General features: G+C 27.0%; 1 protein-coding gene across 5 annotated transcripts; it reads left to right on the forward strand.

The window, feature by feature from the left end:
- The first annotated feature begins 10,459 nt into the window (after positions 1-10,459).
- LOC132943265 (uncharacterized) lies at positions 10,460-21,104 on the forward strand. 5 transcript variants are annotated; one of them, XM_061012179.1, is made up of 8 exons: positions 11,078-11,215; positions 11,399-11,505; positions 13,237-13,709; positions 13,843-14,002; positions 14,691-14,757; positions 14,823-14,981; positions 17,056-17,715; positions 18,491-21,104. In XM_061012179.1, the coding sequence occupies exons 2-8, from the start codon at positions 11,424-11,426 to the stop codon at positions 18,636-18,638; spliced, it is 1,749 nt and encodes a 582-aa protein (XP_060868162.1). In that variant the 5' UTR covers positions 11,078-11,215; positions 11,399-11,423; the 3' UTR covers positions 18,639-21,104. The 5 variants fall into 5 exon arrangements, 4 of the variants coding, with proteins under 4 accessions (XP_060868161.1, XP_060868163.1, XP_060868164.1 ...); XM_061012178.1 differs by lacking the exon at positions 11,399-11,505 and having other exon boundaries at positions 10,460-11,215; XM_061012180.1 differs by lacking the exons at positions 11,078-11,215; positions 11,399-11,505 and adding an exon at positions 10,460-10,714.
- The last annotated feature ends 387 nt before the right edge of the window (positions 21,105-21,491 follow it).

Here is a 21,491-nt window from a genome sequence, read left to right on the forward strand (position 1 = left end):
ATAGGCTTCAACTCACCTAAATCTTGGATAATAATTTGCTGGAGCTAAATTCAAACAAAACCAAACATTAAACTCACAAAATATCACCACTCAAAGGAATTTAAGATTCTTTGATCATTCGTTACTATGTTTAACTAAGAATAAATCAAATTGCTCATGTATATGCTATGAAAATGTTAATTATATAAAATAATTAGGGTTGTATATTGATTCTCAATGAAAATGGAGAAAACAAATTGATTACCTAGTTCAACTTATTCGTAAATTATTCGTATCTTATGAGATGTACTTGATGTCTTGATAAAAGGCAATTAGATTAGTGTATATTTCATTCGTTCAGTCACTTATTTCTTATGGTAATGAGAGTTCGGGATGAGCTTCTGATACCCATTTCATTATTTAAACAAATTAAAAATAACAGTCAATAAATTAATTCGATTTATATTGAATTTATACCTACTACCCAATACTGATTTTGTTTACAATGAACTAAATCATTATAATTATGAAGTTATTTAAAAAATGTTTGTTAAACTTGTATATAAACATAGAAACATTATTTCAATATAGAGGTAAACACAAATTTAATACGAAATTTAAGAAAAATATTAGTATAACTTTGTCTATATGTTATAAATCATTTGGTTTTAAAAGCAAGCTAAATAACCTAACCATCTTTTAAAAGTTATATTATTATATGAAAACCTAAACATAAATATTCCCTTTTTAATAGTTATAATAATTTTAAACATTGCATTTTAAAAATAACCTAACTGTCAATATGTGAGGTTCAAATTTAATATTCCCGGGAAAAACAAAAAAAAAAAAAGGTGGGTAAGTGGATGTCGATCTGCTGTATAGTAGGTTAGAAGTGGGTCACTGTAATGGATGGTGTTAAATTTGAATTCAATGATATAATATCATTGTATAAGAAAAACGGGTCTGAGCGAAAACGGTCAGTCAGCCTATGATATTACCAAGTATATTTGATGATAATATTGTGAATAAAGTAATCTATAAATAACCTATTTACGTGGAGCCTTGTTTTCAGTTTTCAATCCTTAGCTAAAAAAATTTAACATTTTATAAATTTTTAACTACAAAATAATTATTAATTTATAAATTTCATAAATTTTGTCAAAATTTGAACTTTAAATGCTTATAAAAAAAAATTGTGCATATGTATTATTAATACTTTTCAACTGCTATTGTAACATTATATCAGGAGCCTTGCATTAAATTTTCACGCTGTTTTGCCCAACTAATAAAATTTTATTGATAATTATAGAAAAAAAAACTAAAAAAAAATAGTTTAGTCTAATAGGTAACATAAAATAATAAAAGAGACAATTAATAGACTATTTATAATATCTTTATCTATATATTTTTAATGTAGGTAGGTACATTACATTTACTTTATTAAAATTATAAAGCAGGTTAAGTTGGAGTACAAATCAAATGTTACTGAAAAAAAAAATATAATTGTTGATCCTAGAATATTGAAAAAATTACAAATTGATTATTTATTTGTTTATTTTTAACCAAATTTGAATTACGTATGCCAACTATTGGTTAGTAATTGTTAAACAATAATTAAAATCGATAAAAGTATAAGTTAGACATGTGCAATGAAAAATTAAAGTTGGTACATTTTAGCAATGTTATTTTATGGTCCATGTAACCATGTACGAGAATAACATGGGGTAAATAGGCTACTATACCGGGCGTAAGTCCTTATAATGTGACTTTACGACTTTATAAGGGACAACTGTCATGTTTATTTCCTAGTGTCACTTAAATTAAATAATAATATAATATGTGACGCCAGGTTTTTTGTTTTAATTTATCAATCACTGTATGTCTGTATAGGCTCGGATTTTCAAAAACTACCAATAATAATGTTTAGAAGTATAACGTAGGTTCTAGGTTATGGAATTAATAATAATAAAAACAATATTATGTTAAGAACTCTATACATATAATATAATAAGCGTTACTCCTTGGTGCTTGGTACCTAATAGGCATTGGCGCAAATAGGGGGGGGGCTGGGGGGACTTAGTCCCCCAAAATGTCGGTCAAGTCCTCCCAGTTCAAAATCTAGTAATCTACTAATTTTTATATTCTGTAGTACTAAGCAATATGGCTATGGTAAAAGGGGCTTGAGTCCCCCAAAAAATTTAGTCAATTTGCGCCTATGCTAATAGGTATACCTACAACAAGTTATAAATTAAATTATTTAAGTTATCTAAACATCTTGTGAGCACAAGATGATAGATTCCGGAATTCTATAAAATCACATGTGTTTGGGTGTGATACATATATCTATTTTGTCATGTGTATCAGCGTATGATTTATTTGTCTATGGTGTGACCGGAAATATATTAGACATGATATTATTAATATCAAGTAACAACGTCACAGTTTTAGACACCGTTTTAAACCATATAATATATATTATATATACAGCAACTAGATAGCTGTCTTTAGATACTACAGCTGTGACCAATGTTGAAGTCGGCCAGATTTTTCCCACTTTTACCACATAAATAAGACGTATTTAATAATACGTACAAAATAATATTATATTGGATAATTATATATTTTTATATAATATACATTTAAATGTAAAACAACCTATTGTTATAATGTGTACGAATGTACATTTATATACAATTTAATGACAGAGATAACACTTATTGGTATGATCATTTTCATTGTGGATCTATACAGAATGATATTATTATGTGTGATAATGTTGGTTCCTGGGCCACCTGGGTAAGGTATTTTATAAAAGATAAATTAAGTGCTGGATCCTCTTATAGAAGCTATTATTTTATCCAGTAATAGTAAAATTGTATATTTTATGCGCATAATACATATATGTAGTGACTATAAATAATATAAAACAAAAAAGCACCAAAATACAAATGCGGTAAACTGTAAAGTAAATTAAATTCATTTTTTAATAGCATCGTACACACTTATTTAGAAAAGGTTAAAGGACCCTTTTAATATGTTAATAATTTTAGTTACTGAACAAAGAACGCAATAACAGTAGCTATGTATATATTGTAGGTTTATCATATTATTCATATTTTATGTATAGGTAGGTATAGGTACCTACGCTGTATGATAATCTATACATTATGTATTAAGGCCATAATATTTGATATAGATGTTATTTAATCATAATAGAATTTGAATTTTTAAATTATAACTAAAGTTAGATACAAATTAATTGAATAAGTCGATAATATATTGAAAACATGGTTAAAAGTATTTTACCTTTTACTTTCACCAATGGGGAGGCCCTAAAATCATATGTCGTGTGAGTGTGTGACACTAATAGTGCAATACCAAGTTTAATTAGAGTATATAACTATTAATAAGTGAAAATGTATAATTTTATTCAAATGGAATGCATTCCAAAAATTATTTTTTTTTTTTTATAAATATTGGTGCGGTCAGGAATTTTAATAATTTTTTTCATATTGATATTTTAATTTGTCTAATTGTTGTAGGAACTGGAGAGACTCGCTATGGTGCATTAAATTTTGAATTTGTATATTCATTTTGTCGAATGTGTGCGCCGTTTTATATAGTTCAGTGCTATACGCCTATATACGACGTCTGCGTTTTATATAATATCACACATTATATTATAAGAATTTAGAATATACCATTGTATCAACACAACTTCCGAAATTAATTTTGTATACCATCACGGTACCTATTATTAGTATAGTACACTGCAGTACACTGCTTTAATGGTTCCTTTTGACATGACTAGATAGATAGTGATCACAGTGATAGAAAAGCGCCACCGTTGGGAAGTGAACATTAAAACATTTCCGGCACAGGTCAAAGAGGAAAATTCAAAATCAGAAATCATGTTACCTGTTTATGATTGGAAATCACAAAGTAGGCAATTTTATCTGCCACCCAGCAAGCTCGGAATAGAGCACGAGACTCTTAATCTTAAAATGGGTTCGGGCCCAAAGTTACGTGCGTCACTTTGTAATAAATTCAAAAAATCTTAGTAGTTTGTGGACGTAATTATGTAATAATTCCGAAGTATTGTACAATATAAGTTAAAAATATTTATAAGTTTGAATAGATAAAATTATAAAACTATAAAGTATAAAGGGAAATAATGTTAAATACAAACCCCCCCCCCCCTAATACAAATTTAGAAATAGGTACACGGATGTCTTAATAAATATAAATATAAAAATAACTGCAAATCTCATACATAATGAAACATTTAATAATATTACAAATATTTAAGTAGGTACCTAATTAATTAATAACAGATATATTATAAATTAAATCCCTATTGGAGAACCAAACAATTATATTGATTTCCGATTTCAAATGATAAACCGGTAATAAAATAAGGCAATAGCATAGGTACCTTATAAAAACCTTTTATATAGTTGAGATGTTTAAAAAATATAAAATCGTTAAAAATATGTAAAAAATGTCTACAGCATTTTGGTTACATTTAAAAAAATGTCATCCATGAAATGTCAACAAGAAGAACAACATGAAATCTACCAAGAAGAAACAACCAACAATACATTCCTCCAACTATAACTTTCACGTTTGTGCGCAGTTTTATAATATGATCGTATCTAACTTAAATTACCTATATTAAATCATACAAAATTAATTTTAAAATGCAATGAAAAAAGGTGTAATTATGTCATCAACAAAATGTGCAAATGCCTATGACCCACTAAACTTAAACAATGGAAACCAGTCAATATACTTAATCTACAAAAACTATACAGAGAACGTATAGGTATTGCAATCAATATTAGGTATCATCTACGAACACAAAAAAGTATACGATAATATCTAGGTATAATTTAAGTATTATATCTATTCTGTGATAACACTGTGACATTATGACACGGATTTGTTATAGAATATTTTCTAATGGAATCCAAACATCGACGTCAATCCTAAGTCATACCTACCTCGCATGCACACACATTCAATATTAATAAAATAACATAGGTACCTACATCAACTGGGACATATCACTCACTTTATTCAAAGCAACTTTAAATAATGTACACGATTTGATATCAAACAAAACTGTAAGATTGTGTAAAAAACTATATACTATTTAAATAATATATATAATTAGTTACAACAAATAATATGCAGAACAATTATATACTTTATAATAATTGTAACAAATTAAGTATTTATTTCAATTAATATAAAAAAACGAATGAATTAATTACTTAAAAATCATAAAATATAGTATCTATTAATCGAAGAATGTCATTATGTCAACTATATTTTAAATAGTCGTATGGCGAACGTCGTTCATTACACACACGCGCGCGTTGTAAAATATCGTCTTTTTATGTTTTATATGTTTTACTACTTATAAAGGTCCTACATAAAAATGTTTTATTTTTACATCGTTGAATGTATAAAAAAACCCGGTTAAGTCACTCCGTTATACAGCAGGTGTACCTCGTCATTGAGTAGGTCACTGCAATGGATGTGTTAAATTTGAATGATAAATTATTGCATACGAAAAACAACTCAGAGCGAGAACAGTCTGACAGCCCATATATTACTATAAGTAGTGTATAAAATCGTGATATAAAACAAAATAATATTGTTGTTAATTTTTGAAAATTATTTATTAAGTAGTTATAGTAAGTATAATATAGTTGTGATTAAATACTAATAATATGATAATTATTACACTAATTAGCTTTTAAAAATCTTTGATCAATCAATACCTAGTTGTCAGTAACATTGTAGTCTGGGAGATTTTTATTCCGCAATTCACTGTCTCTATAGTCTATACTTTAGTTCAGTGCATATTCATTAAAAATATGTATAACAATCTTACCAATATACCGACATAAATCGTTTCCTTCAAACAAATACAGGCATACAGCTAATGATATTTACCATATTTTATCATAGGCAATATAAAATAATTGTAAAGTTTAAATAAAAATTAAATAATTACATTTCCCCCCCCCCCCCCAAAAAAAAAAGTAAGAAATACAGTTTAATTTTTAAAGATTTATTAGTATTTTAGGAAACAAATGAATAATTTATTTTGCGGGTCTATTACAAGTTTTTGGGGGCTAAGCCCTCCAGCCAACCCCCTAGTTGCGCTTATGGTTATAAGCCGACAAAAAGCCGTTCATTAGGTGTTTTATCTTGTACTGAGTGCCGATTCTCGCAGTCTCGCTATACTTTTGCGAATCCGCTCCATAACCCATTACGAAAATATTGAGTAAAAACAATATTAACATTTAAACAATATATTTAATTTTCCTTTCCTCGTCTTAAAAAAATTGGTTTAATTCAGGTGAAAATAAATTCCATTTTGCCGACTGAAAATCAAATATTGCTGAGTGGGGGGGTGTACCCCCCCCCCCCCTATGACCTTCCTTCGGTTCGTCCCTGAACGGATTGTATTGTTTTTTGGCAATATACATCAATCACAAGGTACACTATGTCACCACTCACCACCCCTCAAGGCATTATCAATATTACATAACATTGGACATTTCATAATAGTTGATCATTATTATTACATATATCAGTTTTGATGATATTGCTTGGAATAGTCTGAAAACTTGAGTACTTCAACCTATACCAAGTAATAAAATTTAACAAGTCAACGACCTCAAAACGTTTGTCTGGTATTATTGAGTAGGGAGTCAAAAATAAATTATACAGTTACAGTGTCACATACCTACAACAAATTGAAAATATAAAATCTGTATTATTTGTAGTTTTATTATTTAATTTTAATAAATTAAAATCATTTTATTTGTGTAATACCTGTATGATTTTTGAAAATATTGTTAAATAAGTACCAAGATAATTATTGATAAATACAACAACGGCAAAGGCCAATGGAACAATTAATAGGTTTTGTACTTGCACACTTGAAAAATGTAAATCAGATGCATGCATTTTAATTTAAAAATAATTATGATTCTTTATTTCAGTTGTATTTATGGTTCTTTATTTAAAAATAAATCATTTAGTGTGCAAGAATCAATATAGTGTTCTATAGGAATAAAAAGAAACACAAAATAAATTGAGGTACAGATATTATTGTAACAGATACTAAAATTGTAAACAATATCGTTTATGTAGGTGCATACTATATAATACTGTATGTCTGAATAATATAAGTAGGACAGATGTGTAGTATAGTATAATACAAAGCTCCTGAAATATTATTACTACAGCAGTTGAACAATATTAAGAATACATATTATGCACAATTTTTTTTTATAAATATTTTAAGTTCGATTTTCGACATCATTTATCAAATTTAAAATTTAAAAATGATTTTGTAGTTAAAAAGTTATAAAATGATCAATTTGTATAGCTAAGGATTGCAAATTTAAAACAAGGTTTCACGTAAGTAAGTTATTCTGTAACCAAAAAGTATACAAAAACAGTTTTTTTTTTTTTATAATTATCTTATGTTCAAATTTAAACGAAATTACATATTAAATAACCAATAATAACAATTTTAGTTATTTTGTTGTAATGTTAGAATAACAATTCAACTTATACCGTTTACTGTATTAATAATAGGTATAAACATAATATAAAATATCCACACTGAAAAACCATCTCCGCTCAGAATCGTTTTTCGTATACAATGATATTATAATATCAAAGAATTCAATACCATCCATTATACAGTGACCCACTATTATAACTTACTGTATAGCAGAGAGACATCCACTTGCCCTCCTTTTAATATATTTTAATTTTAAGAGAGCTATGAGTATTTTAAAATATATAAGCAATTTACAATTTTAAAATACGAATTGTCAACATTTAAACTTTAAATGCTTAAAAGAAAAAATTGTTCACTTGAATTTTTATTATTATTAAACTACTAGATATTGTAACAATATATCAGGAGCCTTGTATTACATTTTAACGCTTTTTGACCCAACAAATAATATTTTATTGACATTTATAGAAAAAAAAACTAAACAAATTGAAAATTGAAAATGTCCATAATGTGCTCAAAACAAGTCAAAATATTTTGAAAAAATAATCAAGTATAGGATTTGATGAAAAAAACACATGGTGTAAATTTTAAGTATCTACGGTTATTCATTTTTGAATTATAACAAAATAAGAAAATCGCTACTTGAGAAATCGAGTAAATATCCAATATTGTAAAAATTTGAACTTCAAACGCTCATAAAAATTTAATTTGACATTCCGGTAGACGTTTTTAAGGAAAGATAGACAAACATATGAGAAATCTTGTATTAAATCTTTTAATCTTAGATTTAAAAGTAAAATTAATATTAATTTCTAACTCAAAATAGTTTGCAAACTCTTGTGATTTTTACGTATTTTATTGACATTAAAAAAAAAAAAAAACTAAAAATATTGGAGACTTAAATTTCCGAATAAGCAGCTCAAAACAAGTCAAAATATTTTATGCTTATAGAAACATTCAGTGGAAATGCCATGTATTTACGGTCATTAGTCTTAGAGTTACACCAAAAACCATTTTGTCCTGTGTAAAAATTCCCGGTTTTCTTTAATTTTTTTTTTTTGTTTTTCTTGGCGATTTTGAAAACAACTGAATTTTTACTTTTTACTCCCCAAAGTACCAATACTATATTCACTTTCCCATTGAACAAGATACTGAAGTTTAAAATCGAAGCATTATTTCAACTAGGTACTTACTTGCAGTTGTGTACACAGATATAAACAATTTTTAAATTTTAAAAAACACACATCGTTACTTTTTACAATTTTAAAATCAATACATTCATCGCTCAGAATCAAAAAGCACAGATTATTGTAGCTATAATCAATAAATTCAAGGATCTACTCAGAATATAAAATAAACAAGTTGGAATGTATACTATATTCATGGTTTCCAGTAAAATGTTGTATTTATTTTAAAATTTTAAATTAGTAGGTATAATAATTATGTACATTAGTGTATTATATTATATACTGATCATATTTTTTCGAAACGTCTTTTTACTTTGGACAATTTGATCCTTAACTCTTAAGTGGATCGCGGTTGTCAGTACTCTGTGTTTATACTGTATATACCTAACCTATTTTGCGAACGAGGCGACGGCGCGCCGCGACGGCTGCCGTCTATATATAGGTAATATGATTTTCATTACTCGTTAGCGGGAAACCACGATATTATTTCCTTTTGGTCTCAAAATGTTAATATTATAAGTAAAGTATAATAGTGGAAAGTTTCAAGTATATATAATTAATCATTTTTGAATCACTACAACAAATGAACTAATCTCGTTTGAAACGATATTCCTTTGATAAAAGTTGTTATTTAGGTATATATTTTTCAAATGCTCGTAAAAATGTTATGTAGTTTAGATGTTTTTAACCTTTAACAACCGTCAACCAATTGAAATTGAAATTCTATCAATTTTAAGTACAAAATAATTTGCCAATTTTCGTGTTTTTGTATAGGTACTTATTACTATGAAATGGATTGCTCTAAAATCTAAATAATAAGAAAAATATTCTTAGGAAATGCCATAATCTTAAAATATTTACTAGTAATGTTTAAAAAAGCGGGTATAAGTGCATGTCGCTCTGCTGTACTGTAGGTTACAAGTAGATCACTGTAATAGATGGTGTTAAATTTGAAATAATTTTGATAAATTTTGTCAAAATTCGAACTTTAAATGCTTATAAAAAAGGTATGGTGCCGTACAGCACTATACTCTGTCCCACGAGAGAATATGCCGGTTCTGCGCATCCCCCTGCGTCACCCTGCTGTCGAAACTGGTTCCCCTTTGACAGGTATGAAGCGTGGGGGGACTAGTTTTGGTCGGTGCGCGGCATGATCTCTCGTGGGACAGAGTTTTTTTTTGATAGCACTGGTCGGCGTCAGATAAATTGACAAGGCGCGGCGGCTTTTTTCAGTGTAGCCCAAACTAGTTGCGGTGTGTTTCGACTTTCGACCGCACGGCGCTCCCCACCAAGTTATTTATCATAAAATATGTACAAAAATAAATGACCTCGGCTGACAATGACAATATTAATAGATCATAACACGGTCTTAGAAGACCGTCGATTATAATGTGATATGGAAATTATGGAATATACCGGTGGTCTTACTATTAAATTATGATCTAAGCCTGTGGGAATATACTAATATAGAATCTATCTGATGGATATTTTAATATTTGTTATTGGCACAATGTAGAAAGATAATATCTTCTCCACATCGTTGTTATTCGGAATAACATCCATATACGGAGAACCCCTGGTTTTCCTTATTCCGCGCCACCGCCATGCCTAATATATCTGACGCTGAGTGTAGTAAAGTTGTACTACCTCCCGTGGCACAGACTTCTATTACTTCTACTACTACACTACTACTACCATACTACACGAGTACACGACAACATCTGTGCTACAATTGGATAGAAATCTGTGGTCTTGGGCACGTCCTCCTAATCTGTCGCTCTTATCACCATTAGAGTTATCACCAGTAATAGATAATCATAAGTAATGATAATAGTATGATAAACAGATTACGTTGTTTTCACTCGTCAGTCATCACTCAATACTCATTCACAATATTCGCTTCACTTTGTACTGTAGTTCAGTTCTTCAGTTAATGAAATGTTACCGTGCGTTTCGTATCGTCGTTACTCGCTACTGGCTTCGCATCAGATAAGACGTAAATACTAAATTTAAAATAATAATATTATTGTACTGGAAGTGTGACTGTAGTCATAAATTGCATGTATAATTTGTATGCCGACGACAAGACGTGCTCGTACGAACGGTTCGTTGGTCGGTACGCTGTGTCGTCCTACACGGTTCGCCGTTGTCGAGTCGTATCGATTGTTTTCCGCCCCCGCATGATACTCATGGATACGACGATATAATTATTGTGATATTATTATAGTAACAACTAACAACCATCCCGTCTTGTTGCTAAGTTATAGTACGCTGTTTTCGAACGTAACATTCTCTCCGACATCTGTGATTCTGCCGAGTGTCACAAAAACTGATGTAATTATATTGTACATGATACAACAGCATACCTACTGTTACCTGCCTGCTCAGGTGTGTGTGCTGCCTACATACTATTATAGACGAGTGGTTCGTTATTTCGTTGTTGCCATCCTTCGCGAGATCCACTTTCCGAAAATGGACCAAGCACATTATGACGAAGGTACCTAATTCAAATTTTTATTTTATTATAATGACAATCGATTGATCTCTATTGGACATTTTTATTTTTACCCTTTGTAAAGTTATAATAATATAACATTGTACGGTCTAGTGCTACATAACCGTTGTACAGTGTTATGTACGCATATATTGTTATTATTGTTATTATTATGATTTTTTCTAGACAGTTATTGATTAATCATACTGAGATGAAAAAAATCCAAGGTCAATTTCGGGCATTATCTAGATCTACACTATCTACTGCTCATCTATTCTGTTTGTATTCGACACGTAGGTTGTTATTATACTGTGTTTGCTTGAAATCCCCATGGTCTACCTATAGATACTAATAATTAGTGTCTAATATATTTTATTTTTCCATCCGTTTTGATTTGTTTTATTTAATCATTGTTTTGCTTTTTAACTTTTATCCATACATATAATATAATTTTGTAGTTTGAGTTCCTAACGAAATATTGACACACAAAATCTGATACCTTAGTAGCTAAATAAAGAAGCTAGAAACTATTTTATTTGCATGATATCAATCTAGGTATTACATGGTTTGTTAATATGTTACTACTTATGTTATAGTTTAATAATGTTATACATGTATCAGGTATAGAGTATAGACATATTTAAAAAATGTAATAACTTATTACAATTTTAATAATAATAATATTATAATAAGTAATAGCTACTTAACCTAAATAAATAAAAATCAATTAATTAATTGGTACATATCACTTTAAAACACTATAAATATTAATATAAAAATAAAATAAGTTTTGTTCTTCACAATTTCTTGCATTGCATTTTTAAACGCAAGAATAAATAAATAATTCTTCTATTAATTACCTATATATATTACCAATCATTGATTAAAATTTTTCAAGTACTTATATCTATTTTACTATTTAATAGTGAAATTCCTATGAAATCTTAAATCTTTTATCATCTTTTACCTATTTTCCACTAAGCTGTATAACTATATAGAGTTCAGTGCTATTTTCCGTTAATAATTGTATTCTATAACCAAATGGATTTATTTTTAGGTATATATTCTAAGAAAAAATATGCAGGTTTTATGTAGAAATATCTTTAGTTAAATATATTTTTTTAAAACATGCACATCTTGAGAATAACTTTGCAGGACTAGAAATAAGTTTTTATTATTTGTGGTATTTATGTTTATCTAAATAGTTATCTCTCCATTTTTTTTTAATCATTAAATAAGTTTGAAATTTTTTTAAGCGGTCTCCCATCTACCTATCTTACTATGAACATTGTATACTTGTAACCAGGATTTTTTTAGGGGTGTGTATTCGTTTTATATTTAAATATAACACTGGGGCTTTAAATACTCCTTTATAGTCACTAGTCACTAGTCATCGATCTTCATAAATAAATATCTTCGTAAATATCTAATATGAAATAGAACCATATGACATTATAATATTTTTTTGTAGACATTTGAATCATATAGTTCATACATTGAACTAATAAGAAGTGGTGTTCCAACTGTTTAGTCCAATCCTTATAAACAGTTTCACAAATTTCATTTTGACTTACAACTTATCTCAGGCACGTAAATAGGTGCTTATTTTGGGAGGGGGGCAATTACCCTTTTTCAGAAAAGCTGAGGCTTAAAAAATGTGCTAATTAATTATTAGTTACTACAATATGGTCTTGGGGGAAGGGGGGCAATCACTCCCACCTCCCCCCTTCATTACGTGCTTGACTTATCAAAGTATTGTTTGTACTTCCTGGTATACATTTAATCATCGAGTATTTAACCGTTTTTCCTTTTTATTTAATTTCATAGTTGTACTTTTATTCCTGAAATATTCATATATAATATTGATCACTAGAAATCATACTGTTTTTTGCATCAGTATACATTAATCACTAAATAAGATTATTATTTGTTTCAATATCTGTATAAATTGTAAATCTAATATGGGTATATATATATTTATATGATTTTATTCATATTTATTATTTTTGTTATTATTATTATAGGATTTCCAAAAGAAAATGAAATTATTGAATTGTTACCATGCATAATATGCAATCGTTCATTCCGTCCAAGTTTATTACAACGTCACTCAACTATATGCCAAAAAAACGCTAAAAAACGTAAGGTACCATTTGATTCGTCTAAACAGCGTAGACAAGGTACTGATATGGCAGCATATTTACCACATATGAAAAAGGCTCAAGATGCCTATATTGGCATAGAAAATTCAAAAAAAAACTGGAAAGCTAAGCATGAAGAGCTTGTTAGAGCTGTGAAAGCAGCACGAGGTGAAAAAGTTGATGAAAAACTACCGACTAAACCTGTTGACTCTGAAGAATGTCCACATTGTGCACGAAATTTTGGACCTAAATCGTATGATCGACATGTAGAGTTTTGCAGAGAAAAAGCTCAGCGAATATCTACTGCACCAGTGATAAGTCAAGTAGCTAAAGAACGGCTTGAAGCAAGAATAAAAGTTAGTATATTTAATTAAAAATGTAATGGGTACCTATTTTTAGTTCTTAATTATATTGAATTAAAAAAAAAAAATGTTTTGTAGACGTTGATTTGTTTATTATTTAAGATTTTTATTTTATTTCTATTTTTAGTACCGTGCTCCTCCACTTAAGTCACAGCGTACAGTTACTAAAGAGAAATATTCTCCAAAAATTAAAAGTTTTACTCGAGATGTTTCAAGTGTACCAATAAAAGTGATACAACCATTAAAAACTATTAAAAAAAGAACCCCGCCAAATAGAAATATTGTATGTAAGTACATTTAGTTTTTTACCTACAAACTAATTATATATTTTTAAGTCATCCATCAAAAACAGTCATATATTATAATGTACCATCTATACTCAATGGTGATTATGTATTTTGTATTTTAGAACTGACTTTATGCAATATGCATGCATATAAGCATATTACCACCCACATTAAAACAATATTTTATTCATAAATATACATTAAAAGATATGGTTTGTTTAAGTTAATTAAATATAAGTATTCTAGTATAGGTACATTTAATATTAATATTATTTAATGTAAATGAAACAGAATTAGAAATGTCTTACAGTTTGGATGTTATTCAAGGACTATTAATTATAATATTAGTCTAGACTAGGTATTTAAATAATTTGTTTCCTTAAGTGAGTGAAGGAGAACCCATTGTATTATTTATATTTAGATATCTGTATTTATAATCTCTCCCTTTATCTGGCTGTAAGTTAACTTTTCTAAAACACATATGTTATTATAAAGGAAGACACATGACATTGTTAATTATAGAACTCAATTATATACACAAAAAAATACATTTAATTTCATTATATAGTTTGTATTTTAAATGTATATTGTAAAATCTATGAAAACATAAATATTATTTGAAGATAGAAAGATAGTAAACTAAAAAAAAAAATAAGTTATAACAATAATATTAAATTAATTTTTATAGCTAATATCCCACGTCAACTGTCAACAGTAGTGAAAAAGAAAGACCAAATATCAAAAAGTCTCAATGGGTAATAACCGCTATTATGTTAAATATGTTTGTAATTTTTAAATTAATTGAGTGTTATTCTTTTAGGGTTAAAAATAAAATATACTTGCCTCAAAAGCCAGATCTAAAAAATGAAACAGTTATGAAGAAATCTGAATCGGCCTATATCCTTAGTTCTCAAAATCACATAAAACAAGGAGTTAATAAGATGGTCAATAATTTTGACAAAAAAAAAATTTCAAAGTCGTGAGTGGAAAGTATAATGTATTTCAATGTTTGAATAAGCTGTGAATTGATTGATAATTAAAATGTATAAATACATATTTAAAAAATTTTGCATTTAATTTGTTAAAAAGAAAAATAATATTGTATATAAATGATGCAATTTATAAGGTAACTTTTACAGAAATTATACAAGTAAATAACTTTAATACAACTTTTAGCGGAAGCCGAGGCGGAAGCATGCAATTTTATGCAAAATATTGAAAATCAAATTGTCATATTATTACATGCTTAACAGAAGATGAATTCTAACATTATTTAAAAACATTTGCTCATTATATTGAATATAGAAATCATTGAGAATTGTAAAATATTGATAAATAAGAATAAAAAATAGGACTAAAAAACGCTACTCCTTTGAATCTAGGTCTAGTGTTAGAAAGTCATGTGTTATAAGGTCAGATATTATAATATTAAGTGTCATAAAAATCAAATGTTATAAAATATATTTCTCATAAAAATCATATGTCATAAAAGTTATGTACCTATTATAAAAATTACAGTAGATATAAAAAATTGAATTAACTATATATTATGTGTGAATTAAAATGTTAATGTTAAACAATTAAAAAAAAAGGAATAATTGTAAAAATGTTTAAAATTTAAAATTTGAAGCAATTGCTTTAAGAAATTCTTTTATATTATACTCAGGGTTCTGTTCTAATCGTTTACATATATTTTGTAGTCGGATATTTTGGTCGTTTGTATTTTTGGAAATGGACGTTGAGTTTGTTATTGAGCGTTGTACGGTTACTTCTGTATCTTTCTGCTCTTTTTGTATTCCTCGGATAACAAATAAAGATAACATTTAGCTAAAACGATTAAACGATAAGGAACATGTATGTATGTAGGTACACTAATAATATTATATTATAACACATGATTTTTATGAGAAATCCGTTTTATAACACATGACTCTTATGAGACTTAAATTTATAACACTTGACTTTCTAACACATGACTTTCGAACACTTGACATAGTACCACTCCTTTAGCTATAAACACTGAGAAATACTATTGTTTTCATACTTTTGAACAAACTTAATCTATAAACAAAATATTCTAATTTAATTTACTGAAATAAAAATAATTTTGATATAATTTTATGTTAATACCTATGAAAAAGTATTTATTTATCATTTATAAATAATAATTATTATTAAAGTAGGCACTAAAATTAATTGCATCTAGATTTTCTTTATTGAATCCATAACATTTGTCAGTCAAGATGATTATATGTTGGAAATAAATGTTCAATGTTAATTTCTTAGATATTATACAGTGTGATTACAATTTAAAGAAACACTAAATATTTCAGCTGGAGTATCATGAATTTGATTCGGGTTATTTTTTCTGATTAGAAGACTTAATATTGCAATTATTTTTGAATTTGTTTCAAACAAAAACTTACCTTTTTTCTTTGAATTTAAATTACATTCATTATTTTTTTTTTGAAGAACTGGCTGAAATAGTTTTTTCTATCTTAGAATACACAAATTTAACACATATTACTATAATATTTATGTCGTCTTCTTGGTAACTCAGTATACAATTTTCATAGAAAAAATTACTTCAACTTGATATTTTTAGTATAACTTTAATGAATATTATTAGAAGCTGAAAAAAATATTAAACACATTAGTATATTAAAATTAGTGTCAATAAATAATTAAGTAGAATAAATTAAGACCTGAAGTTTGTTACTCTTGTATATTAATTTCCAAGGTTATTAATTTAGGGAGCTGTAGTAGGTTAACACGACAATACAGGTTTAAAAAGGCTCTCGAAAAAAATTGTTTTAAATTATATAGCTTGTATTTTTATTCTTTTAATGATGTGGGATTGTCCTATGTACTTAACAATCAGCTAATGTAGTAAATGTAGTTATGTATGAGTAACGGTCATAGAGATTATTTCTTATAAAATCCTTAAAATATTATTTCTTAATCTTTATTCTTTATAATCAATACAGCTTTTTGAAAACATTTTATGTTAATTGTTGTAAAATATCAATACATTGTGATTTTTATTATTTTAGCCAACCACATTTGGATATTTACAACCCTTGTTTGGATAGCTACGATCCATTTAAATCAGCTGAACAACAAATGAAAGAACTCGATCTAGACATAAACATAATTGACATTGGTCTTAAAAATCCATTAAATATTACCACATCTGATAATATAGAAAATCTTCAATTGTCTCCAACATCTGCATTCGTTAAATATTCACCAGTCTCTCCTTTAGTATCGTCTCCAGATAATATTGAAAACGCATTTCCCAATGAATTTCACTCTGACACTAATCTTAACAGTCATCCTTTACATAATCTAAGCAATTTAAGTTTGTGTTCTATTGTTAGTATTGAATCAGCTGATTTTAATAATAAAACTCATAGTGCTATGGTACGAGGTACAGATCATCCAAAAAGTCCTACAAAACGAAACATCGCTCATAATCATAAAAAACATATAGCTATTGAAAATATGCTTTATGGTGATAATGAAAAAGATAAATCAAATCTCAATTTTGATTTGGCGGAACGAGAACTTTTAAAATCTGTGTCGGAATTTGAAAACTTGTTGAAAATAACAGATGATGATGATATAGTATCACCATCTTTGAATAGAACCTCTGCCCTTAGTATGATCAACGGAATTAATTCTAATAGCAGTGCTGATTCAGCTTACGGAAGGTAAGGCGAGCAATCAATGGTGTTTCAATTGTCATCGGGTACTTGCACGGTTTGAACGGGTTTCATTTGGAATCCAACACTTACTGATTTTTGCCAAAATCAGCCTAACACGGGTAGTTAACACATTAAAATTATTAACATATTTGATAATTATAGCACATTATAACACATATTTTATTATGGTTTTGCTTATTTGGTCTAGATATGAACACCGAGTATACAACATTGATTAATTAATTTTTTTAATTTAAAAAAAATGTTACTTAGCTAAACAAAAATAAACGAAATGAGTATGCCATTTTTTTACTAATCATAAGTATTTACTTAGAATAATTCATTTTTTTTTTTTCATTTAATAAAGTGCATTGTATTTTTGGCATCTGTTACTAAAGCAAATAATGTGTTCACCAGATTGTGTGTTTGTTTTAAATAATTAATTAAAATATAATAGTTCACTCAAACCTGACACCTAATAACACATTTTATAAATTATAAATTATAAAATCAAATAACTCATTAATCACTAAACACTACCTATAAAGTAATAGTTTATAAAATATCACCTAGAACTACTTTATCAATCAAATTATTATAGAAAATAATCCAATTCATTTTATAATTTAATAAAGTTCTTTTTATGTTTATATTAGTGAAGATTTTTGCAAATTAATAATAATTGTACAGATTTATATTATATAAGTTAATTTATAGGTATTATTATAATATATAATATTATTAATTATTGATGTATATATTATTTTTTTTTTTTTATCAGCTTGAACAGAAAAACTGAGCAGGCAACAACAGATAATTATCTTACATTGCTGAAAGCTGCTAAATTTTGTCATGAATGTGGATTCAAATATCCAATTGTTGATATTAAATTTTGTACTGAGTGTGGAATGCGTCGCATTGTATCATGATCGAGTTGCTTCAATTTCAATATTTATGTTTTATTGAGGGTATTAAGAAAATGTGTTAAATTTGTAGTGTAGAGTATATTTTAATATTTTTATACTTATATAATTATAAATTATAATCAATAAGCTAACACAATTTATAATAATTATTATTATATAAAGTTGCATTATTTTGTTTAACCCCTGAGACTGATTTTTTGGAATGAAATTAGTTTGAGTGTATTTTATCACTTAATTTATTTTATATTTTACTAATTCAACAAGACCAAAGTATTAACAATAATATAATTTTTTTACAACAATATTGCTAAGGTAATCAAAATATAAATTTTTATTCGCTTACATTCTATATCTACATTACTTTAATTGGTTATAGTCTCCTTAGTTCTCTTTTATAATGTGTAAACAATAAATATACAATCATATTGAATTGTATATCTCATAAATGATACGATTTCTTAACCTACACGGTAATTCATCCTATACAATAGGTACTTCATACTATTACTAAATTAACACTATACATCTAGATACGCGGCTAAATTGTTAGAAAAAAAATAGTGTCTATACAATAATAAATCACTAAATATAAATTTTTTGTGTTTCATTTTCACATTAAGTGTAATTATTGTATAATAATATTTTTTCATCTTAGTGGCCAATACATTCAATTACTTTCCATATTAAAAGTATTGTAACTTAATATAGATTATACACCAAGCAACTACCTATACTAACTAGTAACTTAAAATTATGTTATTTCTTATGGTTAATTAAGATACCTATACTCTAATAAATTTAATCAACAGGAGTGTTACCAAAGGATTTAATTTCATACTTCGAGAATGTATTAAATATTTCACCTAAATGTATACAAAAACATTAAAATATGATAAAACTATTTTAATTAGGTACTTTTTCTAAAAAAAATTTTTTCTCAGTATTTGTTATTTTCAATTGTTTTTAATTATTTAGATATATATATCATATATATTGTACTAGGTAGGGACACTTTCATTTCTTCACCCTCTTCACTAACCCAATTTATTGATTTTAATATTCATCATATTTACAGATTTACTTGTAATTTTTTTTTTTTTTTTTAACATTTATTTAGAAAATATACAATCTGTAAGGTTTTTTACAATAGGCATATATGCGGTGTTTATGTGATTTTAACGTGAGTTGACATGATTTTAAGGAACTACCCAACAGTAGTACTTATGGCTTGAGGGACTTGTAATTTAAGATTAGTTTTATGAAAGTTAACTCACAAGACACAAACTATATTCATTGTAATTTTGTCTTAGTATACCTAGTTTTTTTTTTATAAAATTTGTCAAGAAAGATAGTAAGTTAATAGAAACAGAAAATTATATAATATGACTTGCCGTTATTTACAAGTGTGAGTCCAAAGAGATTTGGAATCTAGTTACTAATAATTTTTTTTTGACTCAAAATTCTATATAGATATTATCTTTAAATGCCAACTGTTTGAACATAAATCTTTTTAGAAATTGTATTCTTCTTTTGTCACATCCATGTATATTCTATTATAGCTGTAACTAGAGAGCCTTTATATATCTAGGCTCTCTAACTGTAACTGCATATGTAAAGGTTTATTTGATTTTTTATAGATGTTATACCAAATTTAACAGTTTTTAATTATCTTTCCTTAGATACCTACTGGTTTTTTTTTTATCGTTTTTATTGTTACAGAAATGTATATTTTCCATAGATAATATAAGAGTACCTATATATTATATTATCTATTATGATATTTTAGTCAATTTTTTTGTTTTTTTGAATAAGCTATTAACAGTATTTTAAAATGTGAAAGTGTGGTGCTATAATAATGTAGTATTAATAAGTCATTATTCATAGATTATGTATTAATTATCATAATTCATAATTATAATCAACACATTTCATGTTTGTGTATTATGCCAAAGAAAGCTATTATTACTCATGTATTATTTATTGATTTCTTCTACAGCTGTTCAAATAATGGATTATTTCCGTATGTGTTACCAGTACATAAATTGATACTTTAATATAATTAATATTAATAATTGAGTGTAGGTATTCAAAGAAGAAACATTGGCACAATTCACAAAGTTGATTACCAACATTTAATAATATTTTTTAGCTTATTTTTCATAATGAAAATATTGCATTCCTCTATTAAAATGACGTACCTAATATTATAATTTTGAAACAACTAAATAGTATGTATTCAATTTTTGTTAACTCCTGGATTTATGTATTAATAAATGTTTTATTTAATTTTATAAATTATTTTTGTTGTTACACGAGTAATAATATATGATTTTACTTTATTTACAGTGTTAATAGTTTAATACTTTAGTCACTCTGTTGTCATGCATTTTTTTTTAATTTTGTAACTGCTTAACCAGTGTTATTTGATATTTATTATTTAAAATAATAAAATTTCTAAGTATTAAATCATTTAAATTGTTTGTATTTTTATTTTATAATACTTTAAAACTACCTCCTGTTTACAAGTATATCGTGGTCACTAAAAAAAATTTGGTATATTTCTACTTTGCCGGAGACCTATTTTTTGTAATTTACTACATTGAAAACGATGATTGCCAATAATGGGGGGTCCGGTAAAGTAGAAAAGTTCCGCTTTTGAGCAAAGAAAAGAATATTTGTTGTACAATAGGTATAATGTATTCTTTTTTTAAAAAAAAAATGTTTAATAATTTCATAAACTCTATACTACTCCTCTCCTGACTATTCGGTGTGCTTCACAAAGCATGCTAATCCCATTTTTTCAATTTATAATGAATTCATGTTTTTTTTAATTCTTGGGTATATGTACTTAAGGAT

This window comes from Metopolophium dirhodum, chromosome 4, assembly GCF_019925205.1.
Source record: "Metopolophium dirhodum isolate CAU chromosome 4, ASM1992520v1, whole genome shotgun sequence".
Classification (NCBI taxonomy): Eukaryota; Metazoa; Arthropoda; class Insecta; order Hemiptera; family Aphididae; genus Metopolophium; species Metopolophium dirhodum.

What these genes read in the sequence shown, in the direction of transcription:
- LOC132943265 (XM_061012178.1), top strand. Translation starts at nt 11,068, where the DNA reads ATGATACAACAGCATACCTACTGTTACCTGCCTGCTCAGGTGTGTGTG. An exon ending in CCAAGCACATTATGACGAAG is followed by an intron (nt 11,216 to 13,236) that starts GTACCTAATTCA and finishes TTATTATTATAG; the next exon opens with GATTTCCAAAAGAAAATGAA. An exon ending in ATATCAAAAAGTCTCAATGG is followed by an intron (nt 14,758 to 14,822) that starts GTAATAACCGCT and finishes TTATTCTTTTAG; the next exon opens with GGTTAAAAATAAAATATACT.